Here is a 24143-nt window from a genome sequence, read left to right on the forward strand (position 1 = left end):
TTGTTCTAGAGGAGCGTCCTTCTTGTTTCTATGGAAATGTTGTTCCTAAAAATATCTCTATGGAGCATGTTCTTAAGTTTCCATGGGCTCCTGCAGGTCAGAAGTCATATACTGTCACTTACATGTTTGTTTGTTTGTTTGTTTGTTTGTCTTTATTTTAGCCTCAATTATAAACCTTTAAAATGCTTCCACGTCCACAACTGTTTTCTAGCGTCTTGTACATATGTTGAACACCTCAAATATCAGAGAAAATATTTGTCATGAGACCATCTTTATTTTCATCTCATCTTTATAAGAGTCGGAAAAATATGTTTTCCTCGTTTTATAATGTACGTTTTAAATTTAAAAGATAGTTTTACACCAATCAATAAGTGTTTTTTGAAGAAAAGTGTAAAAAGTAGTCAAAAATAACATCAGAGTTCAAAAACATATGGATGACATCACACACTGTAGAAAATGTCACCAGGAAACACTTTTATTAGATACAATAAAGTGTTCTCATGTACTTCTATTTTTGTCAAATCATTCTGTGACATTAGAGGAGTTTTGGAATTTCCTGTTGTGATAGTCGAACCTCGGATTCAGGAGGAGCAGAGTGGTTTTCGTCCCGGTCGTGGAACACTGGACCAGCTCTATACCCTCCATCGGGTGCTCGAGGTTTCATGGGAGTTTGCCCAACCAGTCCATATGTGTTTTGTGGATCTGGAGAAGGCTTTCGACCGTGTCCCTCGGGGTGTCCTTTGGGGGGTGCTCCGGGAGTACGGGGTCCGGGGCCCTTTGCTCAGGGCTGTCCGGTCCCTGTATGACCGGAGCAGGAGCTGTGTTCGCATTGCCGGCAGTAAGTCAGACCTGTTCCCAGTGCATGTTGGACTCCGCCAGGGCTGCCCTGTGTCACCGGTTCTGTTCATAATTTTTATGGACAGAATTTCTAGGCGCAGTCAGGGGTCGGAGGGGGTCCGGTTTGGGGACCACAGGATCTCATCTCTGCTGTTTGCAGACGATGTTGTCCTGATGGCTCCATCAAACCCGGACCTGCAACATGCACTGGGACGGTTTGCAGCCGAGTGTGAAGCGGCTGGGATGAGAATCAGCACCTCCAAATCCGAGGCCATGGTTCTCGACCGGAAAAAGGTGGCTTGCCCTCTCCAGGTGGGTGGGGTGTCCTTGCCCCAAGTGGAGGAGTTCAAGTATGTCGGGGTCTTGTTCACGAGTGAGGGAAGGATGGAGCGTGAGATCGAGAGGCGGATCGGTGCAGCGGCTGCAGTGATTCAGTCGCTGCATCGGACCGTTGTGGTAAAGAGGGAGCTGAGCCGAAAGGCAAAGCTCTCTATTTACCGGTCGGTCTACGTTCCTACCCTCACCTATGGTCATGAGCTTTGGGTAGTGACCGAAAGAACAAGATCGCGGATACAAGCGGTCGAAATGAGTTTCCTCCGCCGGGTGGCTGGGCGCTCCCTTAGAGATAAGGTGAGGAGCTCGGCCACACGGGGGGAGCTCGGAGTAGAGCCGCTGCTCCTCCACGTCGAGAGGAGCCAGCTGAGGTGGCTCGGGCATCTGTTCCGGATGCCTCCTGGGCGCCTCCCTCGGGAGGTGTTTCAGGCATGTCCCACCGGGAAGAGGCCCCGGGGAAGACCCAGGACACGCTGGAGAGACTATGTCTCTCGGCTGGCCTGGGAACGCCTCGGGATCCCCCCGGAGGAGTTAGAGGAAGTGTCTGGGGAGAAGGAAGTCTGGGAGTCCCTGCTCAGACTGCTGCCCCCGCGACCCGGCCCCGGATAAAGCAGCAGAAGATGGATGGATGGATGGATGTTGTGATGTCATGGTGGACAGAAAGTAAAAGAAATGATAAAGTTACCAAATCTTAAATCCAAGCCTAATTATTGTAACAGTATTTTAGTCTAATGAGTCCGACCTGTAGAAAGTACTTGTACGATGTGTCGTTGGTTAGTTGTTGTGGCTGTGACTCTAAACTCTGTCAAGGGCACTGTGCTTTCAATCACATTGATTTTAACGACTGTCTCTCCCACACATTCGTCCAACATGGCTCTGTCCTCGCAGCTTTTATCATTATGTCTTTTTTACCCCAAGTTCAGTTTTGTCAGACGTGGGAGCATGAAGAGCGTCTCAAGGCAATGCTGCGTCTTTAAAAGAAAAAAGGCGTTCATTCAAAACATGTTGTGCAAGAGATAAAAACAGAGGTATGGAAATAAGACGGATGTGATTGGCTTTATAGCCCAGATAATAATTACAAAAAAAACGACTATTATAGTTTTTTATGTTTGATTAGCTCTGATAAAAATACAAAACATTTCAGAACATGTGAGGGTAATTAGAGTTAGAAAAAAATGAGTTGAAAGTTGGGGGTCTTGAGAAGCTTGTCAAGGTTGTAAATAACACTATAAATCCATACAATATGTTTTTTATAATAGTTTTAAAGTGGTTGTACTGGCTGTCTGCAACTATATAGCGTTTTATTGTCCGCGAAGCAGGAAGTGGGCTGTTAGCATGCTAGCTGTTAGCGTTACCGTGATGTTCACTGAACTCACTCTGGCCTCTGAAAGTTGTTAAAAACGATTAGAAATGAACTGCATTATCAAATATTGTCTGAATATTGTATTCAGATAATGCAAACATTATTTCATGTAATTAAGTAAAATCTGTTTTGCCCCAGCACAGATATTATAGTAAAAGCAGCTGAGACCACTGAGTTCTATCGACATCAAATTATTGTCCGCAAAGCAGGAAATGGGCTGTTAGCATGCTAGTTGTTGTTAACATGAAGGCAAACTTTGCTCTGGCATTTGTGAAAAGTGCTTATAAACTCATGTGGTGAATAATGAGAATGCTATGTATTAATGTGGGAGTTGTATAGAAATGTGTAATATTTCAATTGTTGTTTTAGCGAAATGCTAAATTAGAATATCAAATATGTTACAACAAAAAAATGTGCTCAACAAGAGAAAGAACCGCCACATTTTAGCACACTCTTGATGCATTGTTAAATATAAATATTGCCTGTATTTCGATAATGCACAAAAAAAGAGACATTCCATCAATATGTGCCGGTGTCTTTGTGCCAGGGGCCCAGTATGCCGGCATCAGACGACCCACTCCTCCCGCTGAAGCCCGGCCTCACAGCCACCTGCCCCAGCCGCACCCCCAGGAGCCCCCGCAGGCCCCCGCCAGCTCGGGCCGTCCTGTGGGCTCGTCCATGGGCCTGCTCCCCCACGGCCCCCCCGGCTCTGGGACAGGGGTCAGTCCGGTCCTGGCCTGGCACGCGGCCATCAGCGCGGTTCGCCAGGCTCAGGACACGGTCAGCGACAACCCCGCCGACATGCCCGACATGAGCGCCCGGCCCTCGGTGTGCAGCCCCACCACAGCGCCCCCTGCTGGATCCCTGGCTCAGAGGAGAAGGCAGCAGTACGCCAAGAGTAAGAAGCAGGGCGGCTCCACCAGCAGCAGGCCTCCACGTGCGCTCTTCTGCCTCACACTCAACAACCCCATCCGCCGCGCCTGCATCAGCCTGGTGGAGTGGAAGTATCCTTAAACAAGCTCTGTGTGTGGGAACTGAAGCAGGGAGGGCTTTGGGACACCATGATTCACTCTATTCATGTGCTTATGGGATCTGAACAAACAAGAGCTGTTACATTTCTTATTAGGCAAAATAAACCCTTTAAAAAGCTCTGTCTTCAGAACATTCCAGAATGGAGGCAACAGTGACATTTATTCACTTATATTTACATCAGTGCATACGTCTTCAAGGCTTAACTGATATCACTATAAATGATCTGTATTTTTAACACAAAAAACCCAAATCAGTTAGGTCACATCCTTACTCCATTCTGGATTTTAGAATATTTTTGTTTACGAGCTGTTAAAGGGTCTGTTAAAGGGTCTGTTAAAGGGTCTGTTAAAGGGTCTGTTAAAGGGTCTATCTGTTCTGTTGAAGCTGAGGTGTCGGGTTCTGCACGTGACACATTTCCCTGAAATATGCTAAATGTCTTTCCCACTCATTCCATGCTTTAATGTCCTGTCCAACAGCCCATGGACTAAAACACTTTTTTAGATCTACTAAAACAAACCAGCAGCAGGTGACGTGTTTATATGTTACAATATAAAAAAACGAAATGTTTCAAATAAGATGAATCATACTGTGGTCCACTTTTGTGTCCTTCACCACATGTAATCACATGTAATCATCTCTTTGCTCAATATTCTCACTACTATATTCCCTTCATTTATATTCATTCATTCATTTTATTTATTTATAAAGGGGAAACCCAATGAGAAAAGTATTTTTTTTCCCTTTTAAATCCCTTTTAAAACACAGAATAAACAAGAAACAAACACAAGATACTAAAACACAAATAAAAACATTCAATAAAATGAACCAATCCATAAAAACACATTTACACATACAATATGAGATAAAATAATATAAAACAAATGCATCTGCACGAGGGTCGTTCTTGACCAGTTCTTTAAAATCATTAAAAGGCTTAACATGATTTAAGTTAAAAGTCTCTCAAAGTTGATGAAAGCCTTTTCCTGTCTCTGTGTTGATACGATGGAACTGTAAGACACAAATGTTCTGAGAGCTCAAACGGGGAATACATGAAGACAGGGGTAACAAACATGATCAATAATCAGGCAAAATGCAAACTAGAGCACAAACAAAAGGCAGAGCTGTTCTCTTCACATCCAATGATTGTCAACTTTAGAACCCGAGTTCTGTATCCGTCTCCTGTATATATATATATATATATATATATATATATATATATATATATATATATATATATATATATATATATATATCACCATAATCTAGAGCTTGTTTGTGTTTGTTTAAAGAGAGTTTATCATATATGGAGTACTTGTTCAATCATATTACCATCAAACAAAAGAATACATATATTTTTGGGGTCACTAGAGTGTCTTTTAGGGGAACACCTCACATTTTGTTTGATTTGAACTCATGAATAGTTTTAAATGAACACAGTTGTTGGCTGGAGTCATATTCCTCTCCACACTCTGGCTTTAATCCTGTTTGACTCACTTCATCTGCTGATTCAGACTGAGACATGTGACACATAAGCACAAACATGTCCATCTTTCATACAAATATTAGCCTTAATGTTTTGTTCCAGACCCTTTGATATCTTCATACTGCTGTCCATTTTTGCCAACTGCGTGGCCTTAGCCATCTACATCCCTTTTCCCGGAGACGACTCCAACTCCACCAACCAAGAGCTGGTGAGTGACAAGCACAACACACGCGCTGCTTTTCTGCACATGCTGTAAAATATGACATGGAAAAATGAATGTGCTAGATGTCATTTAAAGGTGCACTGCGTAACCTTTCTGGAGAATTAAGTGTATACTGCTTGTTTGTACCTATTGCCTTTATTTCTACTAGTACTAGTGCTTTTATTGCTCAAAAAATACCTTTTAAAAACATACATTCTCACTGTGAGTAGGGTCTCCTCTCCACAGATCTGACCAGTCACGTGGCTTGCTGGCGTTACCTGCTTGTTTCCACTGAAATGAGTGGATTTTTCATAAGTTTGATGCCGTATGATGGTCTATGTATTCTAACTATACTATCTCCACTGAGACGAGCAGGAAAGTCCTCCTTGCTTAGTTAGATGTTCAGAGACTGTGCAGCTTCACTTTGTTAAGACAAAGCGCTTTACACTGCTCACATATTAAATGTTGGTTGGCTTAAACCATACAAAGCTTTTCAAACAGCAATAACAAGCCTTGGCTGTTGTGCTTGCATTGATTATGTAACTTACCTGCAAAGTTACACCTTTTTCTCATTGTGCCTGCTCCTTTCTTTAGTTGTAAAATTGATGTTGGACTATATTGATAATAATAATTTGATAATAAATCATCCATAAGTTTATTTGAGACTACATGCCTCTTTCCGATGCGTAGTTTAATTACGCTGGTGTAGAATTTCGGACCGATTACTTTTAAAAGTATGCTATTACTGCTTTGGTGAAGTTTATACATGGTCAATAACAAGAGCTCAAAAAGGTTATGACGTGAGTCCTAATCTTCATTGTATGTGAAGGCCTTTCTATAGATTTGACTAATTTAAGTTGAAGGGGAAAAGAAAGGTTTGCATTGGAAGAAACTGTTACATAAATTATAAGATATAATTTATAATAATGCAATGTTTCCACCAGAAAAGTCACATTTTGCACCTTTAAAGTTCAGAGTATGCAGAAATATAAATGTATCATGTCCATATATTTGCTCTTTGAAAGAGAAAGATTTGATGCTTAGTTCTAGGCAGTTGTTACGTGCTTATTGTTGTAATTGTACTTAAAAGACAAAGGTGCGTGGGTATTTGGCTCTGTTTGTGCAGATCCTGATTATACAATGAATGACTCATTAATAATTACATTGTTGCATATCCACAAATTCCATGTTACGGACACGACACGATTCTTAGCACATTTTGCTCTGATGTTCAGTTGCTCCCAGTTATCTTTAGTTGATTCCAGCCACAGCTGCTCCTGTCTTTTAGTGAAGAGGAGTTACGACTAAACTCAGGTTTGAATCGTAAAGTAGACCGGACGCCAGTCGCAGTCATTCTAACATGTCAGAATTTTAAAGCCAAATTTGGTCATGCTCTGGTATAGATCGTTGGCTCCAGTACAGCAGCTTGTTTACTGACACTACTTTGCACTCATGGAGCCCAGCGGCCAATGAAAAGGAGCAGACAGCGCTGTCTTGGAACCCAACAGGCGTAAAAAAAGGTATCAAAAAATAACTAAAGGAGAGAAGGTTGAAAACCATCATCAGATGTTCATCACAACACAGACAAAAGGTCGTTTTTAACCCGAATTTGTCCCACAATGGAGCAATGGAGAAATTCCAGTAACAGTACCCAAGCGTAGTGTAACACGTTCAGTGCTGCGTGGCGTTCAGTGGCTCATGCTCAGTGGCGTGTTGTGCATTGGTGCTGCGTGGCGTTCAGTGGCTCTGTGTTCAGAAGTGTATCGGTGCTGCGTGGCGTTCAGTGGCATGTTGTGCATCGGTGCTGCGTGGCGGTCAGTGGCGTGTTGTGTATCGGTGTTGTGTGGCGTTCAGTGGCTCTGTGTTCAGTAGTGTATCGGTGCTGCGTGGCGTTCAGTAGCGTGTTGTGCATCGGTGCCGCGTGGCGTTCAGTGACGTGTTGTGCGTCCGTGCTGCGTGGCGTGTTGTGCATTGGTGCTGCGTGGCGTTCAGTGTGCGTGGCGTTCAGTGTGCTGTGTGGCGTTCAGTGACGTTCAGTATGCTGTGTGGCGATCAGTGTGCTGTGTGGTGTTCAGTGGCGTTCAGTGTGCTGTGTGGCATTCAGTGGCGTTCAGTATGCTGCGTGGCGTTCAGTGTGCTGCGTGGCGTTCAGTGGCGTTCAGTGTGCTGTGTGGCATTCAGTGGCGTTCAGTATGCTGCGTGGCGTTCAGTGTGCTGCGTGGCGTTCAGTGGCGTTCAGTGTGCTGCGTGGCATTCAGTATGCTGCGTGGCGTTCAGTGGCGTTCAGTGGCGTTCAGTGTGCTGCGTGGCGTTTAGTGTGCTGCGTGGCGTTCAGTGGCGTTCTGTGGCGTTCAGTGTGCTGCGTGGCGTTCAGTGGACAGATGGCACGTGTAATGGAGCCTTCTCTGAGCGCTTTGTGCATCCGTGTGGAAAGTGTGAACATGGCGTTTGTTTAAGCTCCGATTGTCGCCCGTCACTGAGACGACGAGCTCAACACCACATTTAAAACACATACAATATAGGACTAATCCAGGACTAAACCAGGACTAAACAAGGACTAAACTGGGTTAAACTTGGTTTAGTGGCGTTTGGTACTTCTAACAACCCGAGCATGGAGGCTTCTGAAAGCATTTTCATTTATTCTAATTATATCACTTTATATGAATGTATTAAAGTGAATTAACTCTAATCACAACTAAATAAAATAGCAACAATATAAAGTCTTATTAAATTTTGAATATCATAATATCACAGCATTTACAACAGATTCTACAACTAATGTGAGGAAAACCTAAAACAACCAACTATAAAAACTAGTAAAACATATATGTATTATCATTTTTTCTTTGTTACTTAGTTGACAGTGAAAACATTTTTATGAATTGACACGGCAAAGCAATGGATTATGTTGTAATATGGCCAGTCGTGCCCATAATTTAGTCCTGGTTTAGTCCTGGTTTAGTCCTGGTTTAGCCCTGGTTTAGTCCTGGTTTAGTCCTAGTTTAGTCCTGGTTTAGTCCTTTTCTAGTCCTGGTTTATTCCTTGTTTAGTCCTTGTTTAGTCCTGGTTTAGTCCTTGTTTAGTCCTGGTTTAGTCCTGGTTTAGTCCTGGTTTAGTCCTTGTTTAGTCCTGGTTTAGTCCTTGTTTAGTCCTTGTTTAGTCCTGGTTTAGTCCTTGTCTAGTCCTGGTTTAGTCCTTGTTTAGTCCTGGTTTCGTCCTTGTTTAGTCCTGGTTTAGTCCTTGTTTAGTTGTTGTTTAGTCCTGGTTTAGTCCTGGTTTAGTCCTTGTTTAGTCCTGGTTTAGTCCTGGTTTAGTCCTGGTTCAGCCCTGGTTTAGTCCTTGTTTTTAGTCCTGGTTTAGTCCTGGTTTAGTCCTGGTTTAGTCCTGGTTTAGTCCTGGTTTAGCCCTGGTTTAGTCCTTGTTTTTAGTCCTGGTTTAGTCCTGGTTTAGTCCTGGTTTAGCCCTAGTTTAGTCCTTGTTTTTAGTCCTGGTTTGGTCCTGGTTTAGTCCTGGTTTAGTCCTGGTTTAGTTCTGGTTTAGTCCTGGTTTAGTCCTGGTTTAGTGGAGGTCTCGTGGGATGTTCCTAATCTGCACTGGTCAGAATCCATTCAAAGTGGTGTTAGAGAACAGTAGATTGTCATTGTCCGTGTAGAATGAGGCTCTGAATGTCGCTTTAATCAGTCATTGATGATGCTGAGGCGTGGGCCTTGTGTGTGTGTGTGTGTGTGCGTGTGTGTGTGTGTGATTGTGTGTATGTGTGCGTGTGCATCTGTGTGTGTGAGTGTGTGTATGTGCGTGTGTGTGTGTGTGTGTGAGTGAGGATCTGTGTGTTTGTGTGTGTGAGAGTGAGTGTATGTGTGCGTGTGCATCTGTGTGTGTGAGTGAGTGTATGTGTGCGTGTGTGTGTGTGTGTGAGTGTGTGTATGTGTGCGTGTGTGTGTGCATCTGTGTGTCTGTGTGAGTGAGTGTATGTGTGCGTGTGTGTGAGCATCTATGTGTGTGTGTGTGTGTCTGTGTGTGTGTGCATTTGTGTGTGTGATGAAATGAGGATTAGGACACTGGATTAGTGGTCAGTGTGAGCCAGTGGAAAGCGTCCGGCCCAGTGCGAGGGTCATGTTGTGGGACAGAAGAGTGTAAACTTGAACTGAAACTTACAAATCCTGTGGACTCAGAGCTACTGGGTTCGTTGTTGTGAATGTTTGCTCAATGTTTCGAGTGATGCCTACTTTTCACTCCATTTCATGTGGATGTAGTGAGAGGGAGAGGGAGAGAGAGAGAGAGAGAGAGAGAGAGAGAGAGAGAGAGAGAGAGAGAGAGAGAGTTTAAAAGCACAAGCGTTTCCTTCATTCTGGTGCATGTTCAGAGGCCTTGGACAACTCAAGTGTGTGAGGATTTTCATCACACAAAATGTAGCACACAAAGGCTTGATATTTTCTTTATTCTTGCACAGTTAAACTTTTTGAGGTCAGGGACCCTTTATCGCTCAGAAAATATCCCAAGGACCTCTTATGCCGCAGTAATTACCGGCCCAAGGTGACAAATGACATCCTCCTGAACACTGACACGGGCAAAGCCTCTGTCTTAATTCTGTTTGTTTTTGACACCGTCTATCATGGGACCCTCTTACAGAGACTAGAGGACTGGGTGGGCATCACTGGCACTGCCCTAAACTGGTTAAGGTCCTATCTGGAAGACAGGAAGTACTTTGTTGAAATTGGTAGCTGTGTCTCAGACCACATGACCCTGACTTGTGGTGTGCCCCAAGGGTCAGTCCTGGGTCCCCCTCTGTTCAACCTCTACATGCTGCCGTTAGGTCAGCTGATACGCAGTGAAAATGTGTCCTATCACAATTATGCAGACGAGTCAGATCTATGTTTCACTGTCGGCAGGTGACTATGGACCAGTGGATTCACTCTGTCACTGCATCAACAGATCAGTGTGTGGAGGCAAAACAACTTTCTCCAGCTGAATTCAGACAAGACTGAAATAATCGTTTTTGGCCCACAGAAACAAAGAGAAAGTTAGTGGTCACCTCCAGAGTCTTGCTCTAAAACCTTCAAACCAAGTTAGAAATCTGGGGGTAATAATGGACTCAGACTTGAACTTTAACAGTCACATCAAATCAATAACATCAGCAGCTTTTTACCATCTAAGAAACATTGGCAAAATCAAAAATATAGTGTCCAAACCAGACTTGGAGAGACTTATCCATGCGTTTGTCTCCAGTAGATTAGACTAATGTAACGGCCTGCTCACTGGCCTCTCCAAACGAGCTGTAAAACAGCTGCAGTACATCCAGAACGCTGCTGCTCGGGTCCTGACCAGAACCAGGAAGTACCATCACACATCTCGGACTCTGAGGACCTCACGGACTGGCCTCCTGCTGGTGCCAGAGTCAGGACTAAACATGGACCAGCCTGCTGCTGGTGCCAGAGTCAGAACTAAACATAGACCGGCCTCCAGCTAGTGCCAGAGTCAGGACTAAATATGGCCCGGCCTCCTGCTGGTGCCAGAGTCAGGACCAAACATGGACCGGCCTCCTGCTGGTGCCAGAGTTAGGACTAAACATGGACCGGCCTCCTGCTGGTGCCCAGAGTCAGGACTAAACATGGACCGGCCTCCTGCTGGTGCCAGAGTCAGGACTAAACATGGACCGGACTCCTGCTGGTGCCCAGAGTCAGGACTAAACATGGACCGGACTCCTGCTGGTGCCAGAGTCAGGACTAAACATGGATCGGCCTCCTGCTGGTGCCCAGAGTCAGGACTAAACATGGACCGGCCTCCTGCTAGTGCCAGAGTGAGGACTAAACATGGACCGGCCTCCTGCTGGTGCCAGAGTCAGGACTAAACATGGACCGGACTCCTGCTGGTGCCCAGAGTCAGGACTAAACATGGACCGGCCTCCTGCTGGTGCCAGAGTCAGGACTGAACATGGGGAATCTGCGTTTCAGTTTTATGCAGCTAAAATCTGGAACATTCTTCCTGAAGATGTGAGACAGGTTCTACTCTGACAATGGTTTGTTTAGCTGTGTTTATGCACTTTTCTCTTTTATGTCTTTAACTCTTTTGTGATTTGAATGCATTATTTTTTTACTGTTTGATAAGCACTTTGAATTGCCTTGTTTTACGAATTGTGCTCTACAGATAAATTTGCCTTGCACCACAATAAAATTCAAACCACAATCAAAATTAGGATGAAAGATTCAGTCCTAATATTTTTATTATGAAGATATGGTGTACAGTATAGTCAGAGCCCGTAGGCCGCTGTGGTGTACAGTATAGTCAGAGCCCGTAGGCCGCTGTGGTGTACAATATAGTCAGAGCCTGTAGGCCGCTGTGGTGTACAATATAGTCAGAGCCTGTAGGCCGCTGTGGTGTACAATACAGTCAGAGCCTGTAGGCCGCTGTGGTGTACAGTATAGTCAGAGCCCGTAGGCCGCTGTGGTGTACAGTATAGTCAGAGCCCGTAGGCCGCTGTGGTGTACAATATAGTCAGAGCCTGTAGGCCGCTGTGGTGTACAATATAGTCAGAGCCTGTAGGCCGCTGTGGTGTACAGTATAGTCAGAGCCCGTAGGCCGCTGTGGTGTACAATATAGTCAGAGTTTGTAGACCGCTGTGGTGTACAGTATAGTTGAGCCTGTAGGCCGCTGTGGTGTACAGAATAGTCAGAGCCTGTAGGCCGCTGTGGTGTACAGTATAGTAGAGCCTGTAGGCCGCTGTGGTGTACAGTATAGTCAGAGCCCGTAGGCCGCTGTGGTGTACAGTATAGTCAGAGTCTGTAGACCGCTGTGGTGTACAGTATAGTAGAGCCTGTAGGCCGCTGTGGTGTACAGTATAGTCAGAGCCTGTAGGCCGCTGTGGTGTACAATACAGTCAGAGCCTGTAGGCCGCTGTGGTGTACAGTATAGTCAGAGCCCGTAGGCCGCTGTGGTGTACAATATAGTCAGAGCCTGTAGGCCGCTGTGGTGTACAGTATAGTCAGAGCCCGTAGGCCACTGTGGTGTACAATATAGTCAGAGCCTGTAGGCCGCTGTGGTGTACAGTATAGTCAGAGCCTGTAGGCCGCTGTGGTGTACAGTATAGTCAGAGCCCGTAGGCCGCTGTGGTGTACAATATAGTCAGAGTTTGTAGACCGCTGTGGTGTACAGTATAGTTGAGCCTGTAGGCCGCTGTGGTGTACAGAATAGTCAGAGCCTGTAGGCCGCTGTGGTGTACAATATAGTCAGAGTTTGTAGGCCGCTGTGGTGTACAGTATAGTTGAGCCTGTAGGCCGCTGTGGTGTACAGAATAGTCAGAGCCTGTAGGCCGCTGTGGTGTACAGTATAGTAGAGCCTGTAGGCCGCTGTGGTGTACAGTATAGTCAGAGCCCGTAGGCCGCTGTGGTGTACAGTATAGTCAGAGTCTGTAGACCGCTGTGGTGTACAGTATAGTAGAGCCTGTAGGCCGCTGTGGTGTACAGTATAGTCAGAGCCCGTAGGCCGCTGTGGTGTACAATATAGTCAGAGCCTGTAGGCCGCTGTGGTGTACAGTATAGTCAGAGCCCGTAGGCCACTGTGGTGTACAATATAGTCAGAGCCTGTAGGCCGCTGTGGTGTACAGTATAGTTGAGCCTGTAGGCCGCTGTGGTGTACAGTATAGTAGAGCCTGTAGGCCGCTGTGGTGTACAGTATAGTCAGAGCCTGTAGGCCGCTGTGGTGTACAGTATAGTAGAGCCTGTAGGCCGCTGTGGTGTACAGTATAGTAGAGCCTGTAGGCCGCTGTGGTGTACAGTATAGTAGAGCCTGTAGGCCGCTGTGGTGTACAGTATAGTAGAGCCTGTAGGCCGCTGTGGTGTACAGTATAGTCAGAGCCTGTAGGCCGCTGTGGTGTACAGTATAGTAGAGCCTGTAGGCCGCTGTGGTGTAGTTGGATTACCATATCCTACTTACAGCCTAATGTTGTGGTTCTCTTCCGGAAGCACCACCAGATCTAAAACAGGACTCAAAATAAGACTACAGTTCCAAACAAGTCATTACCCAAAGATTCTCACGCCCTCTCGAGCCTGTGTACGTACTACCACAGTTTGAGAACCGCCGGGCCTAATCCACACAGTTCTATCATCATAAGCATCTTAGGCAAAGCATATGCCACTAGAAGATTATACAAGACCTACTGTTATCGAGCCTATTAATATCATTTGTATTCTTTTTATGATCTGCTTTAAATCACTGACGTCCGTGATAATGTTCTGTCACTGACCCTTTCACAATAAAACGCTCTATGTTGCTGTATATTCCGCTGCTTTACGGAAGGAGCTGGCAACCCAAATGTGACTCATGCGAAGCAACCAAAACACCAAATGCAAAACATGAACATATGGACATCACGTGCAATCTTTATGTTATGAGGAATAAATCAGAATTCAAACAGTAAAAGCTATGTTTGATTTGTTTGTCTCGTGTCTGGGGAAATGTGAAATGAAAATCTCACACACGGTTCCTTTAAGTTGAACATTGCAGCGTTGGTTTGTTCTGCTCTCGAGGTTCAAAGTGTTCAGCGATAACTTGTACTTGTAAAGAACTTGTAAAGACTCTAGAACCACTTTTGGCTTTGTATGTCGGTAAATGAAGGCACTTGTAATTCACCCGTGACTTGTGGTTTGTGATCTTCTTTTCTTAAAACGTTTACTCAGAAAATGGTCTGTTAAAGGCGGTATGGACGATTTTTCGGCGATTTGAGAACGCAGGCGGAAGTGCGCATGCGCACTCCCCCGTGCGGACTGATACAACACACACGTGCGTTTGTTTATTAGTGCAACGGAGCGCATCGCATCTCTCGTCTCCCATAGATTTCTGTCCACTTCTGCGTCAGCTCACACTGTCTTTCTCCGTCTTCATTTTGCCCCGTACACTGAGGGAACTATATTATGATAGATCCATGCGCTTAGACACGCGGAAACGTGGGGACGAGCCTGACGCGGCTGCAGGTGAGCGGTAGGTGCGTTTTATGATTGATACGTGGCAGGACTAATGATTTATCCACGCCACGAGGAAATATGATAAAAAATGTGCTGAAAAAAATCGTCCATACCACCTTTAAGAAATGAATTTGTAATCTAACATCTTTGTCGTGATCTGAAAGGAAAGAGTTGAGAGTGGTGTACGTGTTAAAAGCAGGAGACAATATATATTCACAAATAAATCATGACATATGCAAAATGGAAAGGTCTGACTGTGTGTTTTAGTTTTATTAGAGCCAAAACGTGTTGAAATCGTATATTATACTGTATAAACAGAGAGAATTTTTGAGCTGATACATGCAATCTATAGCTTGCGGCTCTGGCTCTAACCGATAGTTTAAATCCTCAGCAAGGCCCTCAAATCTATTTCAAGTTGAGGTAAAGTTCACAAATTCACTTTTAACATCAGTAAAAAATAATAACAGTGTGTTTATCTAAGAAATGAAATATTTTGTGGAATGTTTAGCCTATTTTTAACTCATAAGTCTGATAGAAAATGCACGGACACACGGGGCAGATATCAGCAGGAATACAATACAGACCTCCCAAAGCTGTGGCGAGTCAGTTAAACCCACGATAATAGCAACAATTTGAACTTGATTGTTCCTGTACGTGGCCCTCTGTTTGGACACGTTTGCATTATTTAGTTTATTGGAAAGATTGTTCTCTAAGTTATTGGTAATTAGCTTTGTTGCATTCCCAAACAACTGCAATATTATCTATTTGTGGATCCAGCTCTGGTCTGACTGCTGCGTGTCGTCCACATTAGCACAGATAAGCCTCCTTTATACTGTAGTGTGTGATGAGCTGTGATGCACCCTGACACACACTCTTCTCTCTGGGACGGGCCCATCCGTGGGACCCTGCTGCCCGCGGCACCTGCCATAATAGTCTATTACATGTGACAATAACACAGCCACTACACTAATCCTGCACGTGACAAAAGCCACTTTTACACTAATACCATTTGATAAGATTAGAACAGTCAGATATAGTCCAGAGTTTATGAGCATCCATCATCTGCGCATTTCATGTCAAGCTAAAGGGGCAGAAATGTGCAGGACTCAACATTTCAAAGCCGTAATACTGTGTATATAAAGGAAACCACATTCATTGCACTAGATCCATTCATCATCCTTTTTATTCAGATTTCCTTGAACAAAATATCAACTTTCTGGAGATTTGAGGACAGTAGCTGATTGTCTTAAGATCAGTGGGTCTTTGTACTGTTGAGTATTCTGTCAAGATTAGATTGTATCTTTAGCTCTGCAGGTTAAAGCAGGGCTGTATGTGCTGAGACGAGGACAGAAGTACACACACATGACTTTAGCTATTTATGGTAGAATAGTACTGTATCAAAGTGTTTAGTACCTCCTGCCAATACAGTATACTGCTATTGGAACTGCATTTTGCTTTGCATTACCATTAAAGGACAAAAATGATGAGAACTTTTACTTTGGGATTTCAAATTTTACAACAAAATGACCCCAAGGTTTTTTTGAATTCAAATGATTTCCACTGTCTCTGGCTCATTGAGTTGTGGGCTTCATCTACAGTGGCAGTAAAGGGAATTACATAATAATATTAGACAGCAGAAATACTCAGAACGGGTCGGGTGATGATTTATGGACTTAAAAACAGACCAGAAGATTCTCGGCACCACATTACAGAAAACGTCACATCATCCATTCATTATCTTTCATTTAGCTTGATCCCGGGCCGGGTCGCGACCTCGACCGCGATCCGGACTTCCCTTTCCACACAAAGTGTTCCCACACATAAATAGAGTTTCCACACTCACAAAATGCGCATATTTTCTAAATTTGCAAAAGAAAAGCGAATAACAAATGTGAATTTAGTTCCGTTTCCATCTAAGTGTGGGTGTTTGTTACCTAGTTACGGGAGCCGCCTGTCTGGTCTGTGTCAAACACCACTAATCCTGCAGAAGGTGCACGGTGCTCAGTCTGCTTGGTTTGGCTTGGCTAGAGATGCATTTTCTGTTATTTAGCTGTTAAGTGCATACTTTTTCGTCATGCCAAAATTTTTGCAGGTTGTCAACACTTTAATAATGCTATAAGACAGGTTTACTATCAAATAAATGCTACTACCTTTTGCCAAAATGTTACGCTGATGTTGAAAAGAAAAAACGCTGAAGTCTTACAACACTTTTAACCTTGGACATAAACCATCCCAGAGTTTCTCCTCTAATGAATATTAGAGAGCGTGTATGTGTTTCTGGCTAAGTTATATTTGTCCCACATTTTTTTTGTTTAGTTTAGTCTAAAGACATGCATGTGTTAGGCAAAATTGGCAACTCTAAATTGGCCCTAGTGAATGAATGTGAGAGTGAATGGTTGTCTGTAATGTCTATGTCTATGTCTGTCAGCCCTGCGACGAGTTGGCCACTGTTCAGGGTGTACCCCGCCTAAGGCCCAAAGTCACTGGGATAGGCTCCAGTCACCCGTGACCCCTAATAAAGCGATAAAGCGGTAGAAAAAAGTTTTCAGCCTGATTTTCTTGAAGCCTTGTCATCACCTGTGTCCACTCCGATGCGCCTGGTCCGACGGTCACGAGAGTTTTAATATTCGCTTGGTGAGTTTATGCGACTGAAAGCGTTTCCACCTTTCACCATTTTTCGCTTAAAACAAATTCTGCCTCAAGCGAGCGTATAAATGCTATGCTATGCTAATTAATGCTAATTACGGGTTCTAAATGCAATATATAGTCCCTCCAGTGGGTCCTGGGCCTTCCCCGGGGCCTCTCCCAATGGGACATGCCCAGAATACCTTCCTAGGGAGGTAAATGCCACTTCAGGTGTGGTTTTGTTGAAGGAAACTTTGACATTCTTTTTTGAGTCAATGTACATGTAAAAAAGATCTCACTACTTTATTATTCATAGTTTTAATGCAACTAATTGTGTATTCGATCTCTAACTTGTCTATACATATACGCAGAGAGAAGAGCTTGAAAATAAGTCTTTTTGATGAAAACTCTGTAAATACACTTCTGGATGTCCTCATGCAGCTTCAGTCTGGCTTCATCTTGATCTAATCTGGTAAAAATCTCATATTCATATTCTTTTGCATTCTAAACAAATCTTAATTATCGTGAATAATTATAAAATCGGGTAATGCAATGAGAAAAGGTTAAAACATTAACACAATATATATATATATTCATGTAAAATCATCGATTTGGGTGAAAATGAGACCGCAGCACTTTCTCTGTGTGTGATTATAGAGTGCTTTATTCTCTGAGAAGCATTTAATGGGGTTTTTTGAATCAATACTTGCTCAAATGAGTAAGTTTAGTTCTAAAGTTGTCTTAGTATCAATTATTGTCTCACTTTTCATGCTTTTGACAGCCCTTATTCATCTCAACTGTTGAATTTATACCGTTTTACGCCCTATTTGCTCCAGTTGCACTGTAGTTGTGTTGTCCTGCGTTTCAAGATGGAGTGATGAGTCTCTGCGAGTGTATTCTGAGCGCGCTGTGGTCCTGTGGATGTGTGCGACTAGATTAAGGTTCAGACTGAGCGGAAATGAGTGCAGCACGTGAGAGGCCTCTGTGATGTAAGAGCGAGGGACCGAGCGGTCAAGTGGAAGTAATCATCACGCTGCCTCTGGAGTGCACACTGCTGGACTGTTGTTTTTTAAATTAGGACAGTGCATATTCATAGAACAATAGTTACATTTCATCTGTTGTCCCAAATAGGGATAGATTATTCAGCTAATCAATAATCATATTCAGGTCACAGTATAATCATAAGAACTAAAAAAAATAATAATCATTTTACAAGCAAGATTTGTTTTTGTCTATAGTTTAAAAAAACAATTATATTATTGGGCTGGTTTTGTTCCATTTTTTTATTTAGTCATTTAGAAAGTTTGATTTTGTAAAGGGGTGCACGGTGGCAAAGGCGGTTAGCGCTCTTGCCTCCCAAGAAGGAGATCATGGGTTCGATGTCTGTGTCTCTGTGTTGGCCCTGCGACAAGTTGGCCACTGTCCAGGGTGTACCCCGCATAAGGCCCGAAGTCACTGGGATAGGCTCCAGTCACCCGCGACCCCGAAAGGGAACAAGTGGTAGAAAATGGATGGATGGATGGATGATTTTGTAAAGCTGGTCACAAACTACAACTGTAGTGGTTCTGCTGCTGTAGTGGTTCTGCTGTAGTGGTTCTGCTGCTGTAGTGGTTCTGCTGTAGTGGTTCTGCTGTAGTGGTTCTGCTGTAGTGGTTCTGCTGCTGTAGTGGTTCTGGTGCTGTAGTGGTTCTGCTGTAATGGTTCTGCTGCTGTAGTGGTTCTGGTGCTGTAGTGGTTCTGCTGTAGTGGTTCTGCTGCTGTAGTGGTTCTGCTGTAGTGGTTCTGCTGCTGTAGTGGTTCTGGTGCTGTAGTGGTTCTGCTGCTGTAGTGGTTCTGCTGTAGTGGTTCTGCTGCTATAGTGGTTCTGCTGCTGTAGTGGTTCTGCTGTAGTGGTTCTGCTGCTGTAGTGGTTCTGCTGTTGTCGTGGTTCAGCTGCTGTAGTGGTTCTGCTGCTGTAGTGCTTCTGCTGTAGTGGTTCTGCTGTAGTGGTTCTGCTGCTGTAGTGGTTCTGCTGTTGTCGTGGTTCTGCTGCTGTAGTGCTTCTGCTGTAGTGGTTCTGCTGCTGTAGTGGTTCTGCTCTAGTGGTTCTGCTCCTCTCGCTCACTAAGGTCCTTGGACCAGAAACTGTTGCTGGTTCCTCGCACCCGTTTTCGGACCAGAGGAGACCGATCCTTCCAGGCTGTTTCCCCCAAACTCTGGAACGATCATCCGCTCTCCCTACGGTCACTGGACTCAGTTACTGCTTTTAAGGGTCTTTTAAGGGTCAGCTTAAAACCTTTTTATTTAGTCAAGCCTTTTAAATGCACTTGTTTTACGGACTGATTTTACTGTATATTGTTGTATATGTATTTTTCACTGTAAGTTTTTTGTGTTTTTATTGTTTTATTCTGTGTTTTGTGAAGCACTTTGTGACTTCTGTCTGTGAAAGGTGCTATATAAATACAATTTACTTACTTACTTACTTATAGTGCTTCTGCTGTAGTGGTTCTGCTGCTGTAGTGGTTCTGCTGCTGTAGTGGTTCTGCTGTAGTGGTTCTGCTGCTGTAGTGGTTCTGCTGTAGTGGTTCTGCTGTAGTGGTTCTGCTTAGAGCTGGGTTTCGATTCAAATTTCAAGAATCAATTCGATTCCGATTTTTACGTTTCAAAATCGTTTTTTTTCCAATTTTCTCAGATTCCATCCGATTCGCTCCAATTTCGATCTGATTTCCGATTCGATCCGATTTGGATTCGATCCGGGGGTTAATGTTATTAAAAATGAAAAATGTATTTGAACCGTTTCCTTCACTTCATGACTGTGTAGAGAAACAACATATTAAAACTAGTATTATATCAATATTAAACAGCAAATCTTACAAGTATTGGTAGTTACTGATGGCTGGAAGACTGATGAAAAGGTTAAGGGTCAATCTACCTTCAAGAAAGATAATTCAGGACAATAAATGGAGGACATCATTGAGGTGACTACATCTGCAACAGTGGATTCCTACTGGGACACTAACCAGTGCATTATTATTATGCTTGAAAATAATTAAGAATTCGTCCAAAAGCGGTCCCAAGGACAGGTTAGGGTGATGCCGCCGCAGATGATTCTTTAAGTTGGTGGTATTACCACAGTGCTTTACCTCAATTCCGCACTTTTTGCAGACCGCTTTACTTTTGCCCAGCTCGTTGGTCCCTTCTATTTCCCGTAACTCGAAATTCCTCCAAATCGGTGCCTTCAGTGTCTCAGGTGTCTTAAGTGTTACACTAACGTTACCATCTCTGTCTGACGCCATGATTGTTTTCGAGTTATTTTTAGACCGAGAAAAAAAAAAAAAAAAAAAAAGATCTTTGGACGTACGAATCGATAATCGGTCATTAATATGCGAATCGATTAAAAATCGGAAAATCAATTTTTTTCAACCCAGCTCTAGTTCTGCTGCTGTAGTGGTTCTGCTGTTGTAGTGGTTCTGCTGCTGTAGTGGTTCTGCTGCTGTAGTGGTGTAGAGCTCGTGGCCCCACTTGTCCCTGGGAGACTTTCCATTACATCTGGGTCTCAGTGGTGCTGTGTAAAACTGGGTCTCAGTGGTGCTGTGTAAAACTGGGTCTGGATGACACCACAACACGTGACTGCTACACATGATATCGTAACTCTAAAGCATCAGCCACAGTAACCGCTGATAAAGCAGAGCCAAGGAGACGGAATGACGTACACAGAGAATATCAAACAAGACAAAACTTTATTACTCACCGTGTAAAGTTAAACTTCAGGGTTCTCATCCATGTCCTTATCGGATCTTCGTCCCCAAATCAATGAAGCGCAGTCCACAAAACATTGTCTCCTCCTGCCTCAGAACCCTTGCACTTTTACCCAGCGTCTGACCCTCTCTGGACGTCACGTTTAGTCCCAGCTCGGCTCGACTTGGCGGAGACGCAAATTAATATGTAATAGAAGATGATTAACGATAGTTAATAACGTTATGTGAAAATATATATATATATAGTTTTGGCACTTCGACCCCGGCAGGGAACAATGCAGGATATGATAGGACTCTTCCCCCTAAAGAGCCTCGACATTACAGCTGGTGGAAATAAAACCTGAAAGAAAAATGAAACTTTGGAAAGGTGATGGTGGGGTGGAGGAGGTAGGGTGTGCAGGTGGGACAGCAGGGGGAGTCTTCCACGATGAAACTATGCCTTGGGGCGGGTCATGAAAGGCGAGGAGGAAGGAGGTGAGGAATAATGACACACTGAAAATCTGTGTGAGGAACAATGACACGCTGAAGATCTGTGTGAGGAATAATGACACACTGAAGATCTGTGTGAGGAATAATGACACACTGAAGATCTGTGTGAGGAATAATGACACACTGAAGATCTGTGAGAGGAATAATGACACACTGAAGATCTGTGTGAGGAATAATGACACTGAAAATCTGTGTGAGGAACAATGACACGCTGAAGATCTGTGTGAGGAATAATGACACACTGAAGATCTGTGTGAGGAATAATGACACACTGAAGATCTGTGTGAGGAATAATGACACACTGAAGATCTGTGTGAGGAACAATGACACTGAAAATCTGTGTGAGGAACAATGTCATGCTGAAGATCTGTGTGAGGAATAATGACACACTGAAGACCTATGTGAGGAATAATGACATGCTGAAGATCTGTGTGAGGAATAATGACACACTGAAGATCTGTGTGAGGAATAATGACACGCTGAAGATCTGTGTGAGGAATAATGACACACTGAAGATCTATGTGAGGAATAATGACACGCTGAAGATCTGTGTGAGGAATAATGACACACTTAAGATCTGTGTGAGGAATAATGACACAATGAAGAATAATGACACACTGGAGATCTGTGTGAGGAATAATAACACACTGAAGATCTGTGTGAGGAACAATGACACACTGAAAATCTGTGTGAGGAATAATAACACACTGAAGATCTGTGTGAGGAACAATGACACACTGAAAATCTGTGTGAGGAATAATAACACACTGAAGATCTGTGTGCGGAACAATGACACACTGAAAATCTGTGTGAGGAATAATAACACACTGAAGATCTGTGTGAGGAACAATGACACACTGAAAATCTGTGTGAGGAATAATGACACAATGAAGAGCTGTGTGAGGAATAACGACATGCTGAAGATCTGTGTGGGGAATAATAACACAATGAAGAACAATGACACACTGAAGATCTCTGTGAGGAATAATGACACACTGAAGGTCCTACCAAATAGTAGAGCGTGTATGAATACGCATATGAAACTTGAACATGCATCTTTACAGTGGTCGTGTTGTATAACCTTAGCTGACTGAAGCAGACAGAACATTGATGAGTGGATGGCTGATGGGTCATGTGTCCAGACTTACAGAGAGCACTGGTTAGATCACATCTGTCTGGACATCAGGGACTTACCATAAGCTGTGGATGGGTTAAACTCTGTATCTCATTGTAGGGCCCGCTCTGACTCCGTGACGCCTCAGAGCCACACCCAGGGTCCGGACCACACTCAACTGCACAGTTACTACAAAGACTGAACCCATCATTGGTAGAACCACTGCTCGATTAATGAATGATAGATGACATGATATGATATGACTTTTTTGTAGTGAGATAGGATTTTTTATGGCCTAGGCTCGTACCAGTTTTGTAGAATACTGATGGCTGATATGTAGGGCCAGATTGGATTAATTTAGCCATATTATGTAATTTGAATTGACTCCAAACTACCACAGATTAGATAAGAGAGCAGTAACATGGTCATTTCTTTAGATAAAGCTTTGTCCATATTCTTTAGGCAGCAGTTCATCCAAAACAAATATCGACCTCTATATCGGTCAATAGCCAATACGCTAAACAGTTTAATTTTAAATTGCCTGATATGCAAATGATGTTCTATTATATTTGACCAAACCAGAAATCTAATGTAATGCATTTTCTTTTTTTTCTAGAATGCAAAAACCCAGAAACTGATTTAAAACTCGGATGAAGACTGAGAAAATATATTTACCATACTTTTCGGGCAATACAGCGCTCCTGAATAAAAGCCGTGCACACATAATTTACAAAGAAAATTGAAATTGTACATATACGGGCCGCACCTCACGTTGTAACATGTGATATTTACACAGAAATATGGTCCATTGTAGTGATGCACAGGTTGTATTTTGACCCGTGAGTCAGGTCTGGCCAATAAAGTCTCATTTCAATGCGGCAGGTTCAAATCTACAGATTGCCGTACCTCTCATGCTCCATGTGTGTCTTTGCGTTCAGCCGATTCACTTTCTCATTAGACTCATTTGTCCGTGAATATGAGTCTGAAGCTTAAAATATAAAAACATGGTGTGTCCCCTGGACAGTGCTTCCACTCTGCACTGACATCTTCTTCTACAGTGTAATGTCCGCAGGGGAGCGGCTTAAAGTCCGAAATGTACGGTATATCTCAGTGGAGAACCACAAAATCACCTGTCTGGAGGGAATTTTGCTGGGAAAATGTGTCACGTTTTGTCATAACACCATGTCAAAGTGCTCATTATTCATAAGGAAATGCTGTTTTGTGGTGGCCTGAATGCAAACCATTATCATGTGTTTTGGGACTGTCCTATTGCTCAAAAATACTGGACTAAGATTAACACTGCAGACATTTTTTGACCTCATCATCCCACTCGATTTCAGAATTATGTTCCGGGCTGCAAGTCTCCTACCATGGACACAGTAAATGTATATCTCTGAAACATTCTGCTGGATTCAGGGGAAAAAGCCATCACTAAGACATGGATGACTCAAATTTTGGACTGTTTATTTGTGTTGTTTTATATATTCAAAAAAAGGACTAATTTGCCTCAATACAGCTATTTTAAAATCATCTTATTTGAATTAATTGGCAAAATGATTTAATGAAGAAGTATTGGAGTTCTCACTTACTCTTTCTGTCGAGGGGGATTCATCAGGACCATACAACCTTCTGAGCCCAAAAGCTAAAGACAAATAACATTTAAACATTTACATGATACAACACTCTCTTCTGACTAGTGAGCAATAACAATATATATATATATAACAATGCAACACTGCAAATAAAAAAGGCTGCAATTATTTTAATAAAATAGATTATCCTTTGCAAAAAATAAAATACATGATTATTTAAATATGTTTTGAGGATGCATTTTTTTTCCCAATAAGTCTAGTTAAAATATAAATGTATTATGTTTGTACTGGGGGGTTTAGTTGACCATTTTGAAAGCATATGCATATTTCGTCAAGTGGTTGGTTGCATGTTGGGATGGATAAAAATCATTCTAATTTT

At 43.3% G+C, this 24143-nt stretch overlaps 1 protein-coding gene across 5 annotated transcripts in view; it reads left to right on the forward strand.

Moving 5' to 3' along the window:
- cacna1db (calcium channel, voltage-dependent, L type, alpha 1D subunit, b) overlaps window positions 1-24143 on the forward strand; it is a 139416-nt gene that overhangs the window by 5946 nt on the left and 109327 nt on the right. For all 5 annotated transcript variants that reach the window (XM_072449274.1, XM_072449275.1, XM_072449276.1 and 2 more), the window contains exons 2-3: window positions 3081-3537; window positions 5151-5256. In XM_072449274.1, coding sequence (XP_072305375.1) covers window positions 3081-3537; window positions 5151-5256 — 563 coding nt within the window. The remainder of the gene's footprint in view (window positions 1-3080; window positions 3538-5150; window positions 5257-24143) is intronic.

The sequence above is a fragment of the Eucyclogobius newberryi genome, unplaced genomic scaffold (genome assembly GCF_026437365.1).
Source record: "Eucyclogobius newberryi isolate DKJ021-1_F unplaced genomic scaffold, fEucNew1.0.hap1 SCAF_17, whole genome shotgun sequence".
Taxonomy (NCBI): domain Eukaryota; kingdom Metazoa; phylum Chordata; class Actinopteri; order Gobiiformes; family Gobiidae; genus Eucyclogobius; species Eucyclogobius newberryi.